Genomic DNA, 25,827 nt, shown 5'->3' with positions numbered 1-25,827 from the left:
ATCATGGAAATCCACGCACGGTTCTTAAAGGGAGCTTTGTGGACTCAAATCTGAAATCTCATAGGTTTTAGTTGGTTTTGAAATTAGATAGCATTTATAGAAACAATGTGACATCTATCTACTTAAATTTTAGGAGTTCTGAATAATTTTTTGAAAGTTTGGGCTATTTGGCACAATGTACTTGGAAGTGACTTAGGAAGAATAGACTCCACAGTGAGTGACATACCACGTCTCCATCCCAGAATGGCTTCTTGCTGTCTGCTGTGAGCACACCCCTCTGTTGACTCACGGAGCCCGGGAACCTGACACAGGAAGCCTGAGGATTATAAATAGAGCCACAGCATGAAAGCTGGGGGTGGAGTGGGGCAAAACAAGGGGGAGGCAGAAGGGCCTGGATCAAACCTACTGCCTCGTGCACACCCTCAGCAGAAACCTTGCTGCTTACAGGCCTGTGCGGGGTTCCACTATTGACGCTGAAAGATGAGGTGTTTCCTTCTGTTCTTCTGAGCGGGGCTGATGTGCCTTTAACTGACCATTAGCTTTACCAGTCTTGCCTTGCGTCTCGGTTTCCCCAGCTGCCTATCCCTGTGGCAATGCTGCCCACGTCATGAGCTTCATTTTCATTTTGGGCATTTATCATATTTCTTCTCAAACTTTAAAAATTTGCTTTTTGAAAGAATGAAGTTATTGTGAATATTGGTCACATTCAAATATTCATCACAAGAATCATTGATAGTCTTCGCTAAAATGGTGGTGATCCAGTGCCCAAGATATTAATAAATATGTAACTCACCTCTGATATAGCTGCCGGTGACAGCCATATATATGATCCAGGTACAACTGACCCACATCCAGAAACAAATAGCTCTGTGGTTGGTTTTACCAAACCATTAAAGAAACCTCCTTGTAATGTCACATATCAACAAAATTAAGAGTTGCAGGCTACTAAATAAATCCAATACTTTTCTATATTCTCTTTTTCTCATATGGATTGATCTAAATACTTTATCACATGGAATCAAAACAAACTGTGTGCTAGATGAAATAATACCAGGGAACAGCAAGTAGATGATCCTTTCAGAAGGAACAACTTATCATCTATCAGCTACTTGCCTATTATCTCTCTCTGACCACCTACCTGTCTGTCTGTCATCTATCTATCATCATCTGAGCTGTGAACAGAGGAGGCATCATATGAAGACTCAGTCACACACTCGGGTCTTCCGAGAACCAGTGCTCTCCACTGGCGATTCACCTGTTAACTGTAAGAAACGCAGGTGGCAAGTTAGTTCGATGGTCTGAGTCAAACAGGAGCATTTTCAACAGGGAAAGGGCAGGTTCTGTATAGAAATTTGGAAAATAAAAATTTTAAACATTTTAATTTAATTTAAAAATTCTATATTTTATTTTTTGTCATTATTCAATTGATATATATATATATATATATATATATATATATATATATATATATATATATCTTAGGTATATTAAAATGCTGTGTTTCTAATTGACTCTTATCAATACGGAGAATTCAATCATAAGAAACATTGAAAGAGTGAGAAATCAGAGTAGTGGCTGATTTTTACTAAAGAAGAAAATGGCCCCGTGGTACCTGCACACACTCAGCTTCCAGATGGGCAACCCACAGTTAGCAGGCATCTGTGCAGGAGAGAGGGACACAGCTGGAAGATATGTGTAGTCCTACTGACTTCATTCAATAGTATGTTGATTAAATTATTCAAATTAAAGAAAGAGGAGAAAGAAGAACTGAAGAAGAATCCCACATCTGTTAACATGTGGGCATAGAAAACACCAAGTATTTTTCAGGTTATTTAAAGAATATGTGTGGCACGCCTAGCTTGTTGCCTGCAGTTGTGTAAGTTCAGAGAAATGCTTGTCATGGTTATCATGACGTTCCCCTCTTCCAGGGTTAGTATCCTGAACACCAGTTCTGAATGGGACATAGCGGATGCAACCTAAAATAGGTAGGAGATCGTATAGTACCAACAGAACCCAACAGCTAACTGCGATTTGATAGAACCTATCCTGTGTGTAGTTTGAAGTGGAATTCTTTTATGTGCTGGTATGCCTTTATGAAAAAACACAGCGGGTGGTGAAACAGCCAGCTACAGTGCGTCTTGCTGTTTTGTTGTGTTAGGTTTCGAGCTGGATTTTTAAGCACAGTATTTGAATTCTTGATTCCATCCTGCCACAGAGGAATGCATCATCACCCTGTGGTTAGCACAGCACCTTCTCCATCCAGACTTTGACTAACCAGAATTATGTCCGTAATCCTGTACTACCCATGAAAACTAGCTAGTGCTGGGCATCCCCTTAATAGGTTAAAAAAAATGGGTTGCTCTACAGGTTATTGGATTATTCTGGAAATGGTTATTATGTTGTTGGGATGGTGTTTAGTCAGCTTTTTCACTGCTGAGGAGGAAGAGTTTATTTGAGGGCTCATAGTTTGAGAGGTCTTAGTCCATAGAAGGCTGGCTTCATTCCTCAGGGCTAGAGGTGAGGCTGAACATTAGGGCAGGAGAGGGTGGCAGAGGGACGCAGCTCATATCACAGCCATCAGGAAGAGAGACCCTGCTCTCCAGATATAAAATATACCTCCCGTAGCCATACCCCCAATTAACCACTTCAACCATACCCCACCTGCCTTCAGTCACCACCCAGTGAATCCAATCAGGTATCAATTCACTGATGAGTTATAAAGACTGTCACAACCCGATCATTTCTCCTCAGAACCTTCTTGCATTGTCTCACACTTGAGCTTTTGGGGGACACTCACATCCAAACCATAACATTCTACTCCCAGCCCCCCAAAGCTCTCATTTATCTGACAATGCAGCCTACATTTAGTCCATTTCCAAGAGTCACCATGGCCTCAACAGTTATGGGATTGTTCAACGTTCAAGTCCAAAGTCTTCTCTGAAGCTCAAGGAAATCTCACATGTGAGCTCCTATAAAATTAAAAGCATTTTACAAATTTCCAACATATAAAGGTACTGAGCACACATTTCCATTTACAAAAATAGGGGCATAGAAATAAGGGATGAGACCAAAGCAAGACCGAAACCCAGCTGGGCAAACAGGTCCTGTGGTTCTGTGTCCTGCATCTGGCGCACATGGCATCATGATGCTCTCTCCAAAGGGCTTGTGTAGATCTGCCCTGTGGCCTTGTAGGCTGCAGCCCCAGGGTCTCTCCATTGGCTTGTCTCTGCTGATTCCTCCAGCTTTCCTAGGATAATGCCCCACTGCCGCAGTCCAGCTGCAGCAAAATAACCAGGGGGGGGGGGTGATGAGCAACTTGTGTAGATTGATACAGCAGGAGTGGGAGCCGTTTATTGTAGGACAGGAGGGGTATATATACATTCCACACAGCTTATCTAATTAACATAAACTAGATACAGCAGTCAACCAATAAGGAATCTCCACACTTAATGGCTCGCTGGCGTTACTTCTCAAACCACTCCCTCTGGCAAAATGCCAGGCGCCACCCTGACTTGTTTACAGACTCTAACATTTGCCAGGTGCCATCCTGACTTGTTCACAGACTCTAACACCCCATGTTACTGGGCATTTCTTAATCTCAGGGGTCTCCACTGCAGCTTTGGCTTCCTCTTCACATCTCCACACCTTGACTCCTCAGCGGGTGTCTGCAGGGACCCTGACCCTGCTGCACTTTGCCTGGCCTCGCAGGTCTTCCTTTGAAATCTTGGTGGGAGCTCTGTGAACCCCTAACTCCAGCATCCTTCATTCCTGCAGAACCAGCACCACGTGGTAGACACCAAGATCTGCCACCGTCTTGAGCAGTAGCCAACACTCCAGGCACCCTGGCTGCAGCAGCCTCTGAGTGTCTGGGTGGCTGAGCCTGTTGAAAAAACACTTCCTGGGCCCCCTTGTGGAAGAAGGGTCTCCACTGGTCTCTTCTCAAGAGAATCTTCACCTTTACTCCCTGGAGTTTGAGACAGGTGTGATCTTGCCAGCTCCTGAGATGCCCTCAAGCCATCTTTCTTATTGTCTCTGGACAAAGTCTTTAGCATTTCTGTAGTGGGTAGTAATGTCTTTAACAACTGCAACTTCCTTAGCCCTGTTTCACTCCAGCTTTTCAAGTCCATGTTTTTCAAATCTTTGTGCCCTGCTTTCTTCTCCTGATTATCACAATAAATTTGGTAAAAACCTCCAGCAATACCCCTCCTACTGCCTAAATGCTATGCTGCCTAGAAATTTCTTCTGTCAGATTAAGAAGTCCATCACTTTTAAAATCAGCTTCAGAGAAAGTCTCAGGACACAGGCAAACTGAAGACAGCTTCCAGCCAGAATATAATACAAATGGCCTCTACTCCAAATTCCAATAGAGTCCTTTTCTGAGCCCTGTCACTGACCACAGTCCTATCAGCATTCTGGTCTTCTGAGCTCCCACCACAATTGGCCATTAATCTCTGCTTATAACAATCTAAAGCATTTCCAAGAAGCACTGCTAAACATCTGAAAATTCCTCCTACCCAGTGCCAAAATGCTCAAAAAGCTTCTAAACCACATGGTCAGGTTAATCACAGCAACAACCCCACTTCTCAGTACCAATTTTTGTTTTAGCTTTTTCACTGCTGTGACTAAAGGACCTGACCAGCACAATTATAGAGGAGGAAGAGTTTATTTGAGCGCTCACAGTTTCAGAGGTCTCGGTCCATTGAAGGCCAGCTCCATTCCTCAGGGCTAGAGGTGAGGCTGAACATCATGATGGAAGAGGGTGGCAGAGGGAAGCAGCTCACATCACAGTGATCAGGAAGCAGAGAGAGAGAGACTCCACTCTCCAGATACAAATATATACCCCATAGCCATGCCCTAATTCCCACATCCTGCAGATACACCTCATCTGCCTCCAGTCACCACCCAGTTAATCCCATCAGAGATCAATTCACTGATTAGGTCAAGATTCTCAACAACCCAATCATTTCTCCTCTGAGCCCTCTTGCATTGCCTCACATGTGAGCTTTTGGGGGATATCTCATATCCAAACCACAAAAGATGGTTTATCATATATATATGATATATGATATATATGATATATATATATGTTGTAGCTGGACACAATACCTTTGTTTTATTTATTTTTATGTGTGCTGAGGATCAAACCAGCATCTCGCACATGCTAGGCAAGCGCTTTACAGCTGTGCCACAACTCCAACCCCAGCCCCAGATGTTTTATCTTTTCCATCTTGAATCAGGTGCTCTCACTGGATGTTTTACGGTGAGAATTAATTAGTTCTAGGTTAAATGCAGAAGCCTCGGAGTTGAGGGACTATGCTGGGAGGAGCTACTGATGTCATGCACCTCCCTGGCCACCCCCAATCCCAGGGGAGGCACCACTGCCACAGGGAGCCCTGGTTGTCTCCTTCATGTCGGACAAGGCAGCTGGACTTGGGATCTGTTGTGTGTGGTCCATGCACAACCTAATTAAGTATCCTCATGGAAGATGCCCGGAGGCGGGTGATGCTAGTGACTGTCAGCCACACTCTCTAGGTGTGAGTTCACCTCCTGCACTCAAGCTTTTCTCAAAAGCAAGTTTTCTGCAAACATGGGCAGTGCTTTCCTTAAGAACAGCGTGTCAACGATGTAACACAGTGGAGGGGAAAGGAGAAGAGCCAGATTGCAGTGTCGCTGTGACCCAGTGAAAATGCCTCTCTCCTGATGGCCCAAGGGGTGGGGGGAGCAACGTCCAGAGCTGCCCTGAAAGGGGAGCGCTGAGCTGCTGCTGGGTGTGGACATTCTGAGCAGGTGGCTGTTGCCAGATTCTGCCCAGAAGCTCAAGTGTCTGCACACCTGTGAGTGGGAACAGGGCTTCCCATTTCTGGTAGTGCTTGGCTTGATGATTCATTTTGCTTCCTCACCAGTGGAGTACGCATTCCTGGCTGCTGTCGGTGCCTTGGACCTGCGACTCCCCGCACATTCCTTTCCTGTTTCCTGACTGCTCTGGGGGACTTTCTTGATGACTTTAGGAATTCTTTAATATTCTGGATAACACTCCTTTCTAGCTTCCTGCTTGGCAAACACTTTGCTTATTTTGTTTTTTTTCTGATCAGTTTAGCTGGAAGTTTATCACTTTTATTGATCTTTTAATAACTATCTTTTGATTTCATTGATTTTCTCTGTTTCTTTGCTGTTCCATTGATTTCTATTTTCCTGTTTACGATTTCTTCTCTTTTTCTGGTTTCTTAAGTAGGTAGCAGAGATCATTGATTTGAGGTGTTCTGTTTTTTTCTATGAAAGTAAAATGTTGCAGTTTTTTTTATCGGAACACTGTATTAGCTAATCCTACCACTTTTGATGTATCTTATTTCCATTTTCATTCAATTCACAATATTTTCAACTTTCCCTTGGGACTTTCTCCTGGACGAGTGTTGCCTACTTTCCAGATAGTTGGGAGTTTTCCAGATAACGTTCTGCTACTGATTTCTGGTTTGATTTTGGTATGATCTGAGAAAATGCCTTGTGGGATACAGTTTTCTTAAATTTTAGGACTTGTTTTATGGCCCAGGGAGGTTTCTCCTTGTGGAACGTGCTTTTGAAGAGAGTGTGTGTTCTGCAGTCACCGGGCAAAGTGTTCTAGAAACATCCATCAGGTCATGGTAATTGATGGCATTCCGTTCTATAGTCTTGCTGATTTCCTCTCTCCTTTCCCTGTCCATCGCTGACAGAAGAGTCCAGGAGTCTAGCTTTGGCTTCAGTTTCCCCAGCATCTTCCCCAGGTGGGTAGAAGTGCTGTTGGATGTCATGGGCATGAGGATTATCACAACCCTGGTGAAGCAGTTACTTCTTCATCCACGACACTCCTCTTTCTGAGCTCTCTTGTCGGTGTGAAGACAGACACTCGTCATTCTCTTGACCGTCATCTGCACAGAGTGCCTTCGTTTCTTTCCCAGGGCTCTGTGAGATGCTCTTCCTGTGCCACCTAATGTGTGCAGGTGGGCTCCTGGAGCCGTGGCCACCATCACCGTGGAACCTGAGGACCTCCCATCCCCTCCCTTCACAACTCCACCTTCAACTTTGAAAGTCTTTGTCTCTGTATTTGACGGGGTTTGGTGGAGGTGGCATACAGGTGGCTCTTGTTGGTTTTTGTTCAGGCGGAGGAGCTTTGGATGGGCCGTTTACATGTGACGTGATCATGGATAGAGGTGGATCCAGAAGTCCCTGTCATGCTTCCCGTTTGTCCCACTGCTTGTTTCCCTCTGATGACTTCCTCTTGGATACCCGAAAGTTCTGGAATGTTCCGCCTGGCTTACCCACTGCCCTCTTGGCTCCTGTGTGCGTGCGGTTGCTTTGGTGATGCCCATAGACGTGTGTGTAGTTGCCGCCTGTTTGCAGTCAGCCGCAGCGGGGGCCTTTCAACCTCCACACAAGGAGAGAAGGGTTGGCCTGCAGCTCTCAGTCCCCTGGGCCCGTGCTCCTGCGCTCTGCTCTCCTCCTCCCTGCAGATCCGAGTTTCCCTCCAGCCAGCTTTAGTGTCAGCCAAAGGGATGCTCTTAGTGTTAAACCGGGGCCTGCCATTGTTTTCCCAGGTGGCCCTCCAGGATCTGATGTGTTGGCCTGCCTTTCTGGTTCCTCAGACAGCAGTGTTTGCATTTCCCCAGGTCGTGCTGTAACCTGGGGGACTCAGCTGCGGTGGGCTCACGCGTCTTCATCTGGTTTCCACAGTGTCCCGTGTGCGTTCACAATGTTCCTGTAGTCACACCAATGGGCTCCCGCAGTCGGGGTTTGGCTCTCATTCTGTTTAAGAAAACCTCCTGGGTATGTACTTAAAAGGAAACGAAAGCCCTTCTTACCCAGCTGCCTGCCACAAAGTCATGCCCCTCTGTAACTTTTTTCTGTAAGTTCTGTTTAATTTTGTAACCTGGACTTTTCTCGTACGATAGATGTAAGTCAGGGTGAAATTTTACAGTTTTCTGTAGGGTGTCTATCACTGCACACGTGTCAGTGTAAGGCCGTGGCTGTGACTCCGTCCTAAAGCAGGAAGGCGCACGCTGCCAGCAGTGGTGTCCATGCTTACCCATGACTCCCCGACTCTCCTTCGGCATCTCCCTCTCCCCAGGGCTCCCTGAGCTTGCCTCTATAATGTTGCTCCCACAACTCTGTTTCTCTGTGTGACTTATTTTGTGGTATGACGTGTGAGTGTGTGTGTGTGTGAAGAGCCCGATGGACTCTTGAACTTGTAGCGAGTGCACCAAATGCAGCTTCGTGTCTTCTGTATCACAAACGTATTCACTTGACAAATTGCTGCTCAGTGGAACCGTCTGCCGGTGGCAGCCCCAGGAGAGTGAAGAGAAGCAGACAGGCACCACATGTCCTCACTCTCCTGAACCTCTCCCACCCAAGCCCAGGTTTAAATACTCCAGTGAACTTGGCAAGCAGGGCTTCAGGCAGCCGCATCTCTTAGAGAGGATTTGAAAGGAGTCACATTTTATGTGCTGACTGACTTCAAAAGTTATGTAACTTGAAAGTCACATGCCAACTCGGGAAGATTCCTTACATTGTCCAAAAAGAACAACACACATGGCTTTCCTGGGTGTAACTCCACAGTTACGTGTGCACAGTACACATGTTGCATGAGACAGCAAAGTGTACGGCAGTGTGTGCCTGGCATTCTGAATTCCAAGAGAGTGGACTGCATAAAATTGAATTTTCAGATATTTGTTCATTCACTGGTTCACCTACAAATACCTGTGGAGAGCCTACATATGCCAGGCACAGGTGTGGGCACTCACAAGACCTTGGTCTGCAAAACAAATATCCTTGCCCTTGTGGAAGGTAAATTCTGGCATGAGAAAGCAAATAAGCCATGTTTAGGTAAAACATAGGATACACCGTAAGGTGATAAAACAGGGAAAAGAAAATGCCAAATGGGGTTGGCAGGATGGGAGAGTCCAGAGCGGGTGAGGACGATAGGGTGGCGTTGCAGCTGTGAATCAGGAGGAAAGCTGTGAGGAGCAGAGAGGCAGGGCAGAGGTCAGGGTCCCCCGTGCTGGGGTCCAGGGGAGCCTCCCAGGTGGAGGGTGTGCCTGAACTGCAGGAGGGCCAGGTGGCCGGGTGAGCCCTCTCTGCCGGTACAGTGTGTAAGCTGAGCTGAAATGACCATTAGTTGTAAGTGTTGAGTCTCAGAAAGTGGAAGTTTTCACTTCTAAGTGGGAGCAAGAGGCTACTTCTAAAACGTCAGTTGTGGCTGGCTTTCTTCAACCCTGACCTGCTCAGAGTGAAAGCAGAGGGTAACACTTGCCTTGTCTGTGAGTGGGAAATATTAGGCATGTTCCTCTTTTCCTGCTTACACCTAGGGATGAGAAAGAAGACTCCAGAAGCCCGAGTCCATATTTCCTGACAACTTGAAAGCAAAATTGGGGCTCAGATAACAGAAAGGCCCCCCTTGTGGGGAGATATAACCCACTCACTGTGGTGCGGGATTTATTTTGTGACCTGGTGGACCTGGTAGGCCTGGCTCTTCTCCGATTTCTCTGATTGCATTCCTGTTTGACACTGTCATTGTGTATTTCTGACTCTGTCAGAAACAGGTTCTAAAACAGATGAACCGTGATGTTGGAAAGTGTCATAAAGTCAATGATATAAAAAGCCCAGAGTTTGAAGCCCAAGTGGGTTTAGATTAATTTCATGCACTCACAGGTGATTTCTGTTACCCATTTTGGGAGGAAGCCTTGATCAGAAGCCCACTCTCACTCTGCCTCCTTGGCACGCCCTGCTCTCTCTGTCTTCATCCTCCTCATATCTCTTCCTTTCCTTCAGCCCTTTGACCCCCAGGATAGTGCTGTGTCTTGAAGGGACTCTAAGACACCCTGAGGTCCCAGCAACAGCTGCTGCGCCTGCCAAACCCCTTCCCTCCTCTTCTCAGGAACGGAGGAGAGCAGGTTTCTCTGGGAGGGAGCAAGAGCAGGAGCTGTCACGGGTAGGGGACCAGCCACTGCACTGGGAGCCACAGCCAGGGGCCCCGGCCCCCACTGCAGCGGCACAGACTCCCTTACCCACCTGGGATCCTCCATCCCAGAGTTCAACACGAGTTGTGCAGGAACCAGGAGGAGGCCGGGCGCGCTCCTGGCACATGGACGGCATCCACTCACGGGCTCTGGCCTTACCTTATTGTGAACAAGCCACTGAATGCCTCTGTGTTGAGCCGCCAGCAGAGTGAACTGGGTGGCCCCCTGGTCCTCTTCACCATTTGTCTGGGTGACTATTTTATCACTGCTGCTGAACGTTATTAAATGTAGAAGTTTATTAGCTTAACTTAATCTCCATTATTTAGAATCCTTAATTACTCTTTTAAGTTAGTGAAAATCATGCTTATTCATATCTTCCAATGTTAGGATTATTGGAATACTGCTTATCAGAAGTTTTAATAGAAAATGATGATCAGTGGTACTCCCAGCTCACCACTTCTCTCTCTCTCTCTCTCTCTCTCACACACACACACACACACACACACACACCACATGCGTTCATTCATGCACAGACACAGTGTCCACATGTATAAATAAAGTTTATAACTCTTCAAAATTCCCTTCCAAAAATCAATGGATTTGCTTTCCCTCTGTAACAAGGTCAACCCCCAGGGCACTCTGGCCCCCCAAGGAATGTTCTGAGACTTTCAGGACCTTAAGTGCTTTTAGTGACTGTCAAGAATTGCTTACCTTCAGTTCCCAAGTTGGTGATTCTGAGGGAAACATGGGGAAATCGTGACCAAAAAGAGAGGAGACTCTTTCCAGCCAGCAGTGAGCCTGCAGCCCAGGGCTTGCTCTTCTGCACCCCTTTGCTAATGATGGCTGAACTTTAAAATCCACTTGGACTGGGATATATTAGCACCCGGTTTCATAAGAATGGTTTCCTTATTTTTATTTAATTATATTTAATACAGTAACACATGAATGTTTGCTGTTTCTAGAAAATGTTAGAGAACTTAATAAACTAATAGGTACATTGAGTCCTGCAAAGCAAAGCAAATGAAGGTGCTGGCCGACATGGCTAGGTGGGGAGTGTCCTCACGTCCTTGGTCCTCCTGCAAGGGGGCCTGGCACTCCGTGGTTTGGACCCCTACTCCTGTTTTCACGCCTGCCCTCACCTCCTCTCCCGCGTACCCACATTCTGCTACTGCTCCAAAGCCAGGTCTCACATCCTATGCTACATCTCACAGCTTTCTGCTCTCTGTGGTTGTGTAACTGGAACTATAGAGGTGACCAAATGTGGACCCAGTCCTGCCACCACTCAAACTGCGGTCTTTGTCTTCTTGTGCCCCTCCCCCTGGATCCAGAGCAAACCCCACACCGCAGGTGTCCTGCTGTCTTTCAGTGTGCTTGGCCTCCTCTGCATCCCAGCAGCAGTGATCACTGCCTAAGTTGCTCTGAATTAACACTGAACTGCCTTGTGACAGCGCTGGATCCTTGTCTTATCCACGCGGTGTACTTGATGCATCTCTGTGGATTTCTGTCTTGTTGCTCAGGCTGCACCGAGCTCCTTGAGGGAGTGGGTTATTTGGTGCATCTTGTTAAGTCCTACAGAATCCATCCTGGTGACATCCATTTCATCTCCAGTTAAGCACATTTGTCAACTGGGCAGTAGGCAGGGGGACTTCCTGGAATAGCGTCATCAGTGCCTATAGGGTTGACTGAACTCCGTGTATCTGATTTTGCCTTCTGGATGCCACTTCCTAGCCAGGTGACTTTGAGATTGGAAGATGAATTTCCACATCTCTAATGAGGCTAACACTATTTAACCCGATTATTTCACATATTTCTATGCACCAGAATGACCCGGTATTAAATTGCTCCGTGAATATGAAGCAATATGAACGTGGTATTGGAGATGGCCCTGGGAAGCTTCAAAGGACTGCGTTAGGCTGTGGGTTCTACACCCGGGCACACAAATGTGGGGAGAGAAATAGAATTACAGAGCATGCTCTGCACGTGTCTGCTGTGTTGACGCGTAACGTCTGTGTGAGAGTGGGAGATGACAGGCCTGGATAAACCATGTGGCCAGAGGATACAGGGCTTCCTATCACAGGCCCAGGCACAGCAACATGGAAAGGCAGTGTCCTTGAGGATTGTTGAACAAGCAAATGAGAGGAACATACATTCTTTGAAGGGAGAGCTCTAAGATTAATTATCCTCAGCCAGACCTCCTTACATTTGGAATATGCCTCCCCTATTATCCCAAGAAAAATATTTTAAAGGGGATTTTAGTACTTAATTTGTATGTTTCTGGTATAAAAGACATTTGTTTTTTCTTCTATTCCCTGTTTTCGTCTTGACCCTGTGACAATAATATGTCATTACCGTCAACATGTGCTAAATATGGGCTATCGATTTTTGCTAAAATCTGCTGGTTACTTATACTGATACTGCAGTGTTTTCTAAATGAATTAAGGTCAGAGAACAGATTTCAAACAAAATCCATATCCTCAATGCCGCAAACATTACTTGGTGAACTGTGCAATCATTAAGTTTCTATTTCGTAACTTTAAGTAAACATGGAAAAAAATACATGCACTCATCCAAGTCCATTTGACTTAAGAAGTTAAAATCAGATGCAAAGTCCAAATAAATGTCTATTGAAGCTTTACTAAATGTTTCCCAATGCAGTGTTACTTCTTATGAAGGTAAAGAATAGTTCTTAATTCCTAAGACGCCAAAGCATCCATAAAGGGTAAGAAATTTTACAATCCCCCGCTATCCAGGTAGAGCAACTCTCGTGGTCAATAAGACTTTTCACATGTGCTTTAAGGATTGTTTTCTGCTTATTTAAACCTTAAGCAACAGAAGAAACAACCCCCAGGAGTGAACTTGGTGGGCTGGCTGTGTTGAGGATCCTCTAGGTTAGGAAGGATGCAACCTTGTCAGGTCACCACAAACGCCAGTTGCCAATTTCAGGTCATTTTCTTGATCTTTGGGAAAGAGTGACACCTACCACCCCTCAACCCCAGACTTTGTCTTGATTTGTGTTCTGTTCTAAGCAATACTTTTAGGATTTCTTGTGGTGGACCTTGGTTTTACAGAATGCTTTTTTCAAATTTTATTTTTAATTTTTTTTCCTCCACCATCTTGTTAGCACTGAGTAGAAGTGGGATTTGCAATTGAAACACTAATATTCACTATTCAGTCAGCCAAGACACTTCCCTCTTTTAATTTCCATAAATGTCAGTAGATGCCTCTTTTCACCTTTGGGTGAATAGTCAATAGAAAAATCAATTCTGTGACAAATGAACAGCAACACAATTTTACATCTGAATTATTTAACAAAGACTATTTTTATCCTTGAGGGAAAAGACTTAAGGTAAAAGCTCAGCAGCAAATTATTAACTTGGCATTATAAATGTTGTCCTTAGAGAGGCACGTTCATGGGAGATCATGGCAATTTTTCTCAAGTTAATTTGTTCATCTCACAGAACTCTTTAAATTGCATAATAGGAAATTATTGAAAAAAGGTAAATACACATGGAAGTGATGGACCTCCTGAGCCTTTAGATCATGTTGCAGTCCCCCAGGTTGTGAGAAATTTAGTGTTTTGTAGCTCCTGAAACCAAGTGGAATACGTGTCTCATTTTAAGGAAAGAACTTGCATGAACTCAAATCTATCATTTTATCAAGCTCTATCCCTATTTCTAACTGATATTTCCTGGATGTTGGAAAACACTGCCGAAGTCCAGCTGCAGCAAAATAACCGGGGGGTGACGAACAACTTGTGCACGTTGATACAGCAGGAGAGGGAGCCGTTTATTGCAGGACAGGAGCAGTATTTATACATTCCACACAGCTTATCTAATTAGCATAAACTAGATACATCAGTCAACCAATAAGGAATCTCCACACTTAATGGCTCGCTTTTGTTACTTCTCAAACCACTCCCTCTGGCATTTTGCCAAGGCACCATCCAGACTTGTTTACGAACTCTAACATTCCCCTGGCAAAATGCCAGGTGTTATTTTGACTTATTTACAGACTCTAACAAAACACAAGATATTTTGCAATCCGATCTGGAGATGGAAACCAGATCCACGTCTTGTCTGTCTTGACGTGACATCAGCAGCCTCCCAGTAACAGAACGGAGCCGTTCATCACTCCACGTTCTGAGCCGTGAGGTGCCAATCGCCTGGGTCTGAGGTTGCATGGTTATTTTTAAGGACCACTGTTTCCATAAAGGAAGGGGATGTTTTGAGGGGCAGCATCCCAGCCCCATGGGAAATGGGTTTGGACCATGAGCATCAGGCATCTGCTTGCGTGTGCTGGGCTGCCTCTGGGTCCTGCTGCAGAGGCCTGCATTCACACTGGGTGCTTTCCCATTGTCCCATCTGTCCTTAGGACCTGAAGGGCAGATGGTGACAGAGGGCACTCTTTATATGATCCAACCCAGCAGGAGGCTGTTCATGAAAATGCTGCCCCTGGCCTGATGGTAGTCCAAGGGGGTGGGGTGGGGGGTGGATCTAGTAAGACCATCTTGGGCCCCAGGGTTACAAAGGGGATCCGTCTGTCACTTTTCTTGAGGGATTGTGTTTTTTCCCAGCTCTCTATAAACTGTGACTTCCTGCTTCCTCACTCCTGAACGGCAAGAGCTCCCATAAGCTAAAGTGTTCAGATCTCTTTGAATGTCAAGTTTAAAAATCACAGAACAATTTCCAATTATTTGTTTAGCTCCTCCACCAAACACTTGTTTTCCAAGACATTTAAACTGACAGAGACCCTGTGCACATTTCCAAAAGCCTGGGTTTGGGGCCTGTTGTAGAATAATACCATCCCCCATTGTGACATCCAAAAATAATAATTCCGGACATATTATAAGCTCATTTGATCCCTTAAGCTCACAGGATTGTCTTCTTAGGCCACCAGGAAGTCTATAATGCCTGCCTCGCTCTCTCCATGACCCCACTCACTGACCATCCAAACTCACCCGGGTCTGTTTCAATCCACAGCAAGCGAGGGCCATGGGACCGCCCACCCCCCCGTGGGATTTCCAAGCAGCAGAGCCTTGTTTATAAGCTCCTGGGGACTTATTTAAAAGTTCTTGTGTGTCAAAGGGACTTCTCTGAGTCTGTGAAGTGTGAAAGGCATCTCAGGTAAGAGGGCTCCTGAGGGCCAGGCAGGTGCTGCTGGAGGGCGTCCTGCCCCCTACCCTTCACCCCACAGAGACGAGGCACCACCTGCTGCATTCAGAAAAATGAGCCTACAAGTGAAATAGATTGTGATAATGTGTCACCTCCCTCGTGAACATGGGCCAAGCCTTCACACACTCACTGAATTTTTAAAAAATCTTACCTTTAAAAATAAAAAAGCTCTAAACTTTTAATTTTTTTCTTTTGGTATAACTTCCTTTAGTTTTAAATCACATTTAAATCGTAGTTATAATTCTAACGTTTTGCTAAGCATTTAGAGGGCTTCTCTTTAATTGCAAAGGGAAAACTGGGTTCCATTTGCCCAGGGTCATAAACTGTGAGAGGGCTATCCTGCGGCATGATCTGATTTGGATGTCAGGATTATCCCCACTCAGCAACGCTTAGGGACTTTTCAAGTCACAGAGCTAACAGTGGCAAAATCACAACACCCTATCTATGTGGCAGATGGGGGGCCTTTCGCTTTTCTCCTTTGCTTTGTGTTTTGCGGTGCTGGGGATTGAGCTCGGGCCGCTCTACCTCTGAGCTGCACCCCACACCTTTTCATTTTTTATTTTGAGATAGGTTCTTATTAAGTTGGCAGAGTTTGAGCTCGTGATCCTCCTGCCTCAGCCTCCCTAGTTTCTGGGACTACAGGCGTGTGCATAGGTACGATTTTAAGGCAGTTGTGTAAGTCATCTACACGTGTCACTTACAAGGCCCTCAGCCAGTCCTTAGGAGGTGAACGAGGACCGATCCCACTCTGTGGCCGGTCCACCCAGCCAGGAAGCCCTTGCTCACCGTTAGGGCCAGCTCAGGATCCACCCAGGCAGCAGCCCTGAGTCCAGGTTTTCTGGAAATATCTTCAGGTCAGTGCCCAGCCCCAGCTCAGACTCAGTGTGGGTTTGTCGTCCTTGTTAAAGAAGGAAGTCCCCTGTCTTGGCTGGCGGTTGTGTACATCGAGTCCTGTGGACGTCCTTCTGAGTTCATTCTCTTTTCCCACGGGTTAGGTGACCACCCTCATCCTGAAATTCAGACCTGAGGTTGCTTCCTCTGGAAATCTCCCCCACAAAACCCCTTCCCAGGTAGACAGTTGGACATAGAGCAGAACACACCCCTCTCGTTCGCCCTGCTCTGTCTCTGCCTTGTGGGACACAGTGAGACCCTCAGGGGTTTGCCTGTCTGAAGCTCCGGAGAAACTACCCTGTGCTTCCTGTACTCAGAGCACCCTGCAGCGGTCCCAGAGGGTGGTGGGTATGCAGGGCTCCCTGTTTCCCAGGTCAACACTCAGCTTTGGCTTCTGAAAGATACTGATCATGCACAAAGACTGTTGTGTGATATGGACCAGAAAAAAAAAAAAAGAATGAGGAGGTAACTAGTTCCCTGAAACAGTAAGGATGAGATAAATGTTTGAAAGCAATGAAACAGGACTAAGTTAAGCAATGCTAACAGGGCATCTTGACCATGCAAGTGAATCAGGCTGTGTTATGTCCCGTGTGACGCCATTGACCCCACACTCACCTGGCAGCGGCATCCCTAATCTCCCAAGTTTCTTTTCTCTTAGACAAAATGTTTCCTCTTCAATAGCAGAATGAAAAACTTGTTCCAAAATCATTATTGCCTTTTAGACTTTCTTCGTTTTTACACAGCGGGGGGTCAGAACCAGTACCTCACACTTGCCAGGCAAGTGCTCCACCACAGAACTACACCCTGGACCTTTTTATTTCTAATTTTGAGACAGGTTCTTGCTAAGTTGCTGAGGCTATCCTTGAACTTGCCATCCTCCTGCCTCAGCCTCCCCAGTAACTGGGATTACAAATGTGCACCACCATCCCTGGCTTATTATTGCTTTTTAAAATGATCCTGGTTAGTTGATTGTGAAATAACAAATAATGGTGAAGGAAGTGACACATGATTTTGTTGTTACCACTGGGACAGAAGAGTTAAAGGAATTAGGATAAATAGTGATTTAGATGTTTGTACCTTGTCGAATAATATGTTAAATGGTTTTTTGTTTTTTGTGGGGTTTTTTTTTGGCTTCTAGATTACTGGACCACAGGTAAATAACACTCGTAGTTTCTGCATTGGTTCTAAAATATTAAAGCTCTTTCACAATCACAAATAGGCTTCTCGTGCTTCACAGTCCAGTAGATTTAATAAATCTAAATAAAGCAGATTAAATACGATCAGCCAGGGAATACTGTCTTCCTGTTTGGAGCCTCTTCAGCTCATGATTCTAAAATACCCCCGAATTCTGCTGTGTTGAAGGTAGTGGCTATCACATATCCTTACACAGAATTTTAACCTTTACGTAAGACATAACCTGTGGACGTCCTTTTTTTGTTGTTTGTTAATAATGTTAATATTTTAGATCTCATGTAAGCCATTCTGGCAACTGTCCTTACATGCCTGGTAGATTTTACTCAATGGCTGTTAATCTCTGCATTAGAGAGTAGGGCTACCCGCAGGATCCCTCGGGGAAAGGATTCATTCCCTGCTTGGGCTGGTTATTGCAAGCATCAGATCGTTGCGGACCAAGAAGCCATGCTGACGGATTCAAAGGTGGTGTGCTCTGCGGCTTCACTCCCGGGCCATTCCAGACATCCGTGTCCTGCTTGAGTAGGGTTCTCCAGTGGACTGTGTGCTCAGAAGTCTCACCTCTTTTATTGCACATGGAACCAAATATTTCTAGGAAACCTTGAGCAGCTTTCCAAGGGTACAAAGCGTTTTTCTTTCTCCACAGAGGAAAAGATCCCTCTGGGGTCTGGCCTTTTCTGTCAGGACCCCTCCCGAGCACCTGGCTGGGACCAATAGCCCCTGGGTCTCACTTCGCCTGACGCTGCCTTAGTGCTTCCTAGAGTGACTCCGGCTGCAGGGTCACCCTGGGCAGGAGTGCTTTGCCGAAGGCCACCCCTGGTGGGGTTTGGTCGCTATGAGAAACCGTGGACACAAGTTTAGCCTTCAGGGGACACGCGTTCTGTTCCCGCGTGAGGACAGAGCTGCACACTTGTCCAACACACTGCCATCGAGCAAAGTTGCACGTGCCACCAGGAGGAGAGGCACGGCCATGATGGGAGGTCTGGATTCTGTCTGGTTTTTATGCTTGATCTTCTTTTAGAAACTGGTCTCCATTTTTAATCTGTTTCCCTGTCTTTCCCGCTTTCTTTTAGGTTAGCTGAATGTTTGTTCTCTTTCTTTTCCTTTATTTTCCTTTGTGGCTCAAGTGACCTCTCACTCTGCCCTTTGGGGTTTTGCAGGGGGATAGAGCCCCCTCCTCGCTGCTGCAGTGGGATTCCGCTCCTTCCCCTCTCCCCAGCTCTGCTCCAAGGTTGACACAGCTAAACTTGATTCAACCCCACCTGGCTCTTGCAGTTATTGTTGGCGTTATTCTGTGTTTATGTATGCTTTAAAGTCTGTCAAAAATTCCAAGCCTATAATTTATATTTACCCATGGGTTTATTAAATCTATCTTAAATTCCCATTTCTCCATCTGGGATCATTTTCCTTCACCCTAAAAAAACTTCCTATTGTCTTTCTATTAGTGAAGAATTATGATAAATTTCTTCCTTTTCGTTTGTCCAAATGCTTCTGAAACTCAATAAAAAGTCAATTTATAATTAAAATTGTAATCTGTCCAAATTATCAGTGATTTGACCTATAATCCATTGTTTTCTGGCCGTCAGTGTTTCTATTAAAGAGACAGCCTTCATTTTCATTATAGTTCTTTTAAATGTGGAACATCTTTTTCTCCTGAATTTTTGAAGCTTTGTTCTTTGTCTGACTCTACTGTTAATGTGACATCCTGTGTTTGTTTCTGTTGCTGCTCTGGGTGGTGAAACGTGTGTTTGTCTGTCATGTGGATTGTGAGGTTCCTAAATGTATGGATTGATGCCTCCACCAGTTGAGGAGACTGAACTCCTAGACTATGGGTTTGCCATATTCTTTGTATCTCTTCTACTTCTTGTTTGTGGCTATTGCTGATGCTTCTTCTATCGGCCCTCATTTCCTCTGTTCCCACAAAGCATTTCAGAGTCTCTATCTGCTAAACCCAATATCTGAACCAACTGTGAATGGCTTTACTTATTGTTGGTAATCGTGTTGTGACCTCTTCACGAGTGCAGTGATTGCTAAGCGGGTGCTAAGCCTTGTGTGTAAGCTGCAGGCACTGGAGGGTGTTTTCTTTCACCTGAGAGGGTTCCGCTGTCCTTTCCTGAGAAGCCAAGGTGAGGGCTCATCATCTGAATCAAGTCAGAAATCCAGTCAGAAGGGGCTGCAAAGCCTGCTTGCCTCCTGTCCCTCCCGGTACTCTGCTGACCCTCCTGTGCTTTCGACGGAGAGCTGTCAGGCCTTGCTCCTTAGCACCCAGGGCCACAGGAGGCCCAGCTCTGCGTCGCACACTCCCAGCTTCACCTCCAGCCTCCTGCTCCGCCCAGATTCACACTCTGCTCGGGTTTTGAGGATGAGACTCTCTGGCGCCTGAGGCTGCCACCCACCTGTCAGCCTCCTGCTCGGGAAGCACCTCCGTCATTAGAGAGGGTTCCTCGGCTCTTTGTAAGCGTGGGCCTGAGGCCACAGTCACCCACATCATTGAAGAGCTCCCTAAGTGCACCGTGTGGAAGTGGCTGTTAACCAGAGGCTCCCCAGGTTTCCAACTCGTATCTTTGTCCTGTGCAATGTCAAATGCCATGTGGTTTATCTTCCCGACAGAAAGGGCTCGCTGGGCGCCCGCCTGTAATCCCAGCGGCTCCGGAGGCTGAGGCAGGAGGATCATGAGTTCAAAGCCAGACTCAGCAAAAAGTGAGGCACTGAGCAACTCAGTGAGACCCTGTCTCTAAATAAAATACAAAATAGGGCTGGGGACATGGCCACTGGTCGAGTGCCCCTGAGTTCAATCCCCGGTACCACACGCACGCACGCACACACACACACACACACACACAGGCTCTGTGGACCTGTGGAAGAAAAAGAAAAGCAGCTGGTAATCACCAATTCACTTCAGAAGGCTTCTGCCCACCTAGAATTTGGTCACTTGGGCAGAATTTTTGAAGGTTTTAAAAATATGACTTTTGTAATCAACTCTTTTTTTATTGGGTACAGTAACCCTCCATAACCGATTTAACACAATCCGCGCTATCCAGAAGTGGGGGATCCTGGCTTTGTTTCCTACACATGTGAACACAAAGTTGTGTCACTTAAGAAAGACATCTCAAAAAGTGTGGGGAAAATCATGAGCTGAGCTGGTGGACATATTCTTCCAGCAGTTAAATGTTCTTCCCCACGAATCAATCTGGCGATGTTATCTTTCCAGAAACCACCACTGTATGCTGCCTGTGAGCTGAGGACCATGCACAGGAATACCTCATGGAACCAACAGAGCATGTGCTAGTGGAGGGCGACCCCAAGCCCACTCCTGGAGACTCCCAGTGGAAGGAGGAGGAGGAAAGAGCGAGCGTGGGGTGGGAGGCTCCGGTCCTAGCGTGGGTCAGAGCCTGGGCAGCTGTTGCTGGGTGATGGTCACGGTGTGCACTCAGCTAAGGACGGGGCTCTGGAGCCACACTGCCTGGCTCACCGTCTTCCATGCAAATTTCTTGCCTTCTCTGTGCCTTGGTTTCCTTAGCCACAAAATAACAGCACCTGCTTTGTAGTCGCGTAAGAGGAGCAGTTTTGTCAGTGTGTAGAAAGGCGCCTGGCACATACTTAACCTGCCAAAGTGTCTGTGAACTGACCAAGTGTTGTGCACACTCCCCACCACCCTGCCCTCTGGGCTCACTCCATTGACACCAGACGATTCTGGGTTCCACAGCATCCGCCCTACAGAATCTCTCATCTCTACTCAATTCTGGCAGAGTCCTGAAGTCTAACCACAAGTGCCCTTTAAGGACCACCGGCCATTGCCCCTCCCTTTCCACTGGAGCCTAGGGATTCCAGAAGGGATCAGACCAGCAGTGTCCTGTCCCACACCCGGGCTCTGCTGGTGCTGTTGTAGCTTCTTATACATTCAGTTTGGGGACATTTTGCTATCAAGACTGGAAGTTTCGTGAAGTTCCAGAGACTGGAGGCCGACTTACGGACCCTGAATACGGGCTGGACCTTTATGGCTTCTGTCCTAACACTGGCTCCTTGATTCTGTCCCTTGAAAGTCCCTGCTGCCGGGAAACAGGGGCTTGGCAGAGGCTTAGAGTTGGGCCCGGCACACTGACAACCTGGCTGCCCCCAGGTGACCTCCTGACTCTGAGGACCACGGCCTCTTGACCCTGCCAGGCTTCTGTCTCTGTTGTTTGGATGGAGAAGCTTCTGGGCAGAAGTAGGAGCGGAACGTGGTGTTGGTGATCTGGAGATGGGGTGAGAGCCCTGTGCTTTCCCGTTTCTCCTCCGGTCCTCCCAGTCTGATCTCCAGGATCTCGCTCTTTCTGACTGATGTCATGACGTGGATCTAGAATGTTCCCCAAGCCCCGGGTGCTCAAAAGTGGGGCTCTGGGGAAGGGGTTAGATCATGAGGACTCTGACCTCGTCGGTGCATTGATCCCTGGATGCCCGAATGAACCCCTGGGAGGTGGGACCTAGTTGAGGAAGCTGGTCACCGGGGCATGCCCTGGACGGGCTCCCTTCTGCAGGCCTGTCCTCTCTGCTCCCTGGCTGCCATGAGCAGAGCAGCTCTGCCCTGCCCACCCTTCTCCATGACGCTTCTGCCTCATCTTCAGGTAAAGGAGTCAGCCGGCAGGGCCTGGATCCTCCGAAACCATAAGCCAAACGTCTGGGGCTGAGGTTGTGGCTCAGTGGGAAAGTGCTGGCCTCACACATATGAGGACCTGGTTTGATCCTCAGCACCACGTAAAAATAAGTAAATAAAGGCATTATGTCTATCTACAACTCGAAATATTAAAACAAAAATCTTTAATCCTTTCATTTGTTTTTATCAAGGATTTTGTTCACAGCAATGAAAAGCTCACTGATATGAGCAACATAATCCATCACTTTGGAGAAGTCACAAAACTGTCCTTCACAATACCTACCTGTTATGGATGACTGGCTGCTAGTCGAAAAGGGATGCCCACAGCAACATAACCCAATGGTCCCCTGTGCCCAGGATCAAGTCACGCAGAGCTCTGTCTTCAGGCCTTTGGAAGCAAGAGGGAGTAGCCAGTCCAGTTGCACGTTCAGACACCTTCCTCTTGAGGGCTTGTAGCCCGAGAGACCCTGCAGTTGCTACTTTAGCAAACTGCTTTGTGTCGCTGCCACAACATGGAGTGTCACTTGATACCCCAGTGAGGTTCTCAGGCACAGCTGCCTGCCTTGGGCACGCTGGCCTGATGGTTCAGTGGCTGTCTCTTGCAATGCCTATGCTTAGGAACAGTTTCTGGGTTGGTGTGTGAGTTCTCTGTCCCACTGTGAGAGGACTGCAGTGGCCCTCTCATCTCTCAGAGCCGTGGCCTTTAATTTAGGGAACATGTAGACCAGGGTCGCTGGAGCATGAGGAAAAGACAAACAGATACAGAGAGAGAGAAAGCTGGGGCCAGCTGGCAGCCAACTTCTGATGGAGTCGGACTGACCCAGAGCTGGCTCAGCGCTTATCTATCTGTATACTAACCCTACCTACATGTACAGGTTTCATCCTCAAAAGGTCATTTGTGGTGAAGTCTTAGCAAAGCAGGCAATCTGAGGGACACAGGACTGGCGAGACATTAGGGTTATCTTGTTATGCTCAGAAGTTTCTGTTCTTGGGAGCTGGTGCCTGAGCCCAAGGTCCTTACTGGTATAATTCTTGAGCCTTTGTACAGAGTTTCCTCGGTCACCAAAGGAACGGGGCCATCTGGACCTGCAGCTCTGCACAGGAAGTTCCCAGCACAAACAGCCTCAAGAGAGTCAGAACGACTGACTCTCCTCATGGACCCTCTGACCTGGGTCCATAACAGCATTGTGGTCAGGACGGGGCTGTGCTGCGCTGGGAGTCATGTTTGGATGTTAGCCCCATGGGTAGAATGCGGGGAAGTCTGAGGAGTCCGTCTCTAGGAGAGTGTCTGTTACCGACAAATGCAAACAAAATGTGAGCCATCACGAGAGCACGCATAGTCATGGGGTGGAGGGCAAGGGGGCTGTGGAGTCTTTCCTGTACCATCTGGAGGTGTGGCACCTGCTGAGCAGTCCAGCTACCTCCTGCTGTGCTCCTCCCTGGCAACCTCACTCGCCAGGCTTGGTGGAGCGGCCTCCTCCCACCCAGTCCCGACTGTCAAGTCCAGGCGCTCCTGGCGCACTCTGCACTCGCTGCCACGACTGACGGCTTTGCTCTCCTCCTCCCCGCACAGGTCATCCATCAGCTGAGGCTCTCGGAGAATGAGAGCGTGGCCCTGCAGGAGCTCCTCGAGTGGAGGCGCAAGCTGTGCGAGGAGAGAGAAGACTGGCAGCAGGCCCTGCACCACAGCGAGCCCAGGGCGCCTCCGCCGCCTCCCTGCAAGAAGCCCACTCTGCTGAAGAAGCCCCAAGGGGCCTCCTGCAACAGGCTGCCCTCTGAGCTCTGGGACACCACCATCTGATGGGCCTGGACTGCGGACCCGGAGCCAGACTGCCTAGTGAATCCAGGCTGCGTCCACAGCAGCTGCCTTCCGACACGCTGGGTCTTCCCCCCACGCATTCACACGAAAAAGCACAGGACACTGACGCTGGCTAGACAAGACTTCCTGTGTGTGTGTGTGTGTGTGTCTTCGTTCTTTCTTATCCATTTTGTGGTAATACACTCTGATTTTCGGGATCCACGTCTATAGGGTGCACTGCCCCCCGGGAAAGGACAGAAAGGCTGAGGAGAGCGTGGGTGAGCGGAGGGTGCAGAGAACAGTGTGGGAAGCAGACCGCGCGACTGCGTGCTGTGTCCGTACAGCCCAGACACGGCCTTTGTCCTCATGAGCACTGGTCGAGGTGCAGTGCACAGGACATACCTTTCGTTTCTTTGTAGGTGCGTGTGTTTTATTGGAATTTCAAACCTGGTGATTATTTACATGTTTATTATTGTATTTTATAACTTTCTGAAAATGGTGGTGCTCCCTTTCTTCAAAAATACAGATTTTAAAAGGTCATTTCTAGTTTTTTTTTTTTCCCTCCACACACCTTTTTTTTAACCGAAAGCACCTGGAACCCTTGAAACGGTCGCTTTGGCTTTGCCGTGTCACCCTGCAGAAGCCTGGGCGAGTCCAGGTCTAGCTGCCCTCTGTTAAGAGGACGCAGTCCTGCACTGTGTTTTGGGTAAGCGGCTTGTGCACCCCCTAGTTGAACCCCACCCCCCATACCAGCTTTGGCATAGGCTACAGGCAGTTCGTGGCACTCAAACTCACGGCTGGTGGTGCACAAAAGGTGTAGATGAGCAGACGGAGCCACGCTGCTTCCCGCAGCCACATTGCATTGCAAGACGCCCGCGAGCCACGTTGCATGCCTCGCTTGCTGTGTCCCTCACCTGCTGTGACGCAAGGCCTTGTCCCCCTGTGCTTCCGCCGGCTGTCGGGAAATTCTGGGCAGTGCCCGGACCCCTCTGTCTTGCTACACGGACCTTTTATCCATACCAGCCTTTGAAAAGTTACTGTGCCAATAAAAGGGTCAACTGTGTTCTGTGTTTACTTATTGGGGGCGGCTGTCCCCGGAGCACTCGTGTTTCCTGGTCAGCTAGGCGGGCTGTGGAGGATCTCTCCCACCTTCTTAACGGGTTCACCTCCATGGCAGTCGGCAAGCTCCATCTCCACGGGATTTGTCTTACGATACGAGCTTCCCGCCCCTTCAGGTATGGCAGACCAACAAACCAGGAGGCAACCTACCTGAAAAGATTCCAGAAACCCCGAGAGAAGCCGCACACTGCCACAGAGGGCCACGTGAGGGAGGGCCACGTGAGGGAGGGCCACGTGGGGAAGCTAAGGGAGGCAGGCAGCGGTGAGCCGAGGCTTGTCTGCAGGGGGGCAGGATGCCAGGAGCAGGCCCCGCACAGGTGGACGGCCTGGAACGCGAGCTGGAGAGGAGGTGCTGGGGTGTGGGCTCTGGATGGCTGGTTTGCTGTCTCTAGCTGGCCGTGGAGAGCTGAGGCCAGTGTCAAAGCAAGAGAAGAGACCAAGGCACAGCTGAGGCATGTCCACTGCACCGAGCTGCTGCCATCCAGCCCTCACCAGGAGGCCTACAGTGAGGGCATTGGAGCCGCCCCCCTCTCTACCCTCGCCCTCACTTCTGACTGCCTAAACCCTGGCCCGTGGTAACACAGGTGTGGTAGGGCTCTGGGGCCGGCCCTCGCTGGTTATAGGCGCTTACAGGTCTTGGCAGAATTCCAAGTTTGCACTGAACCCCCCGACATACATACATGATAGACATTAATGGGGACCCAGGTGGAACATGGTCTGCTCCAGACTGCCACAGGGAGAACTGGTTTCCTGTGTCCCTGAAGCACCTGCTACAGCCCCTAGGGGTGTGGTACCTTCTATTTCTAAAGCACACTGTCCAGTTTGGGCTGCGATGACAGATTACCATAGGTCAGGTGGCATAGACATTTATCCTCAGAGCTCTGGAACCCTCCAGGAAAGTCAAAACCCAGGGCTCCTCCAGATATGGTGTCCAGAGAGGGCTCCCTTCCTTGTCTCCAGATGGGCATCGCCTGCAGCCTCACAGGGCAGACAGAGGGACGGAGGAAGCTGAAGGGCCTAGTGCCCTCAAGAGGCTCC

General features: G+C 47.9%; 1 protein-coding gene across 2 annotated transcripts in view; it reads left to right on the top strand.

Annotated features, from left to right (window-relative positions):
* Myo16 (myosin XVI) overlaps positions 1–24,733 on the top strand; it is a 537,302-nt gene extending 512,569 nt beyond the window's left edge. For both annotated transcript variants that reach the window (XM_046454924.2, XM_058582735.1), the window contains exon 35: positions 23,446–24,733. In XM_046454924.2, the coding sequence (XP_046310880.1) occupies positions 23,446–23,673 (228 nt within the window). In that variant the 3' untranslated portion in view covers positions 23,674–24,733. The remainder of the gene's footprint in view (positions 1–23,445) is intronic.
* Positions 24,734–25,827: the final 1,094 nt, after the last annotated feature.

Source organism: Marmota monax, unplaced genomic scaffold, assembly GCF_021218885.2.
Source record: "Marmota monax isolate L192 unplaced genomic scaffold, Marmota_monax_Labrador192_F-V1.1 WCK01_AAM20220418_F8-fsc00026, whole genome shotgun sequence".
Lineage (NCBI taxonomy): Eukaryota > Metazoa > Chordata > Mammalia > Rodentia > Sciuridae > Marmota > Marmota monax.
The sequence above is the reverse complement of the archived record's forward strand: the minus strand, read 5'-3'. Positions and strand labels throughout refer to the sequence as shown.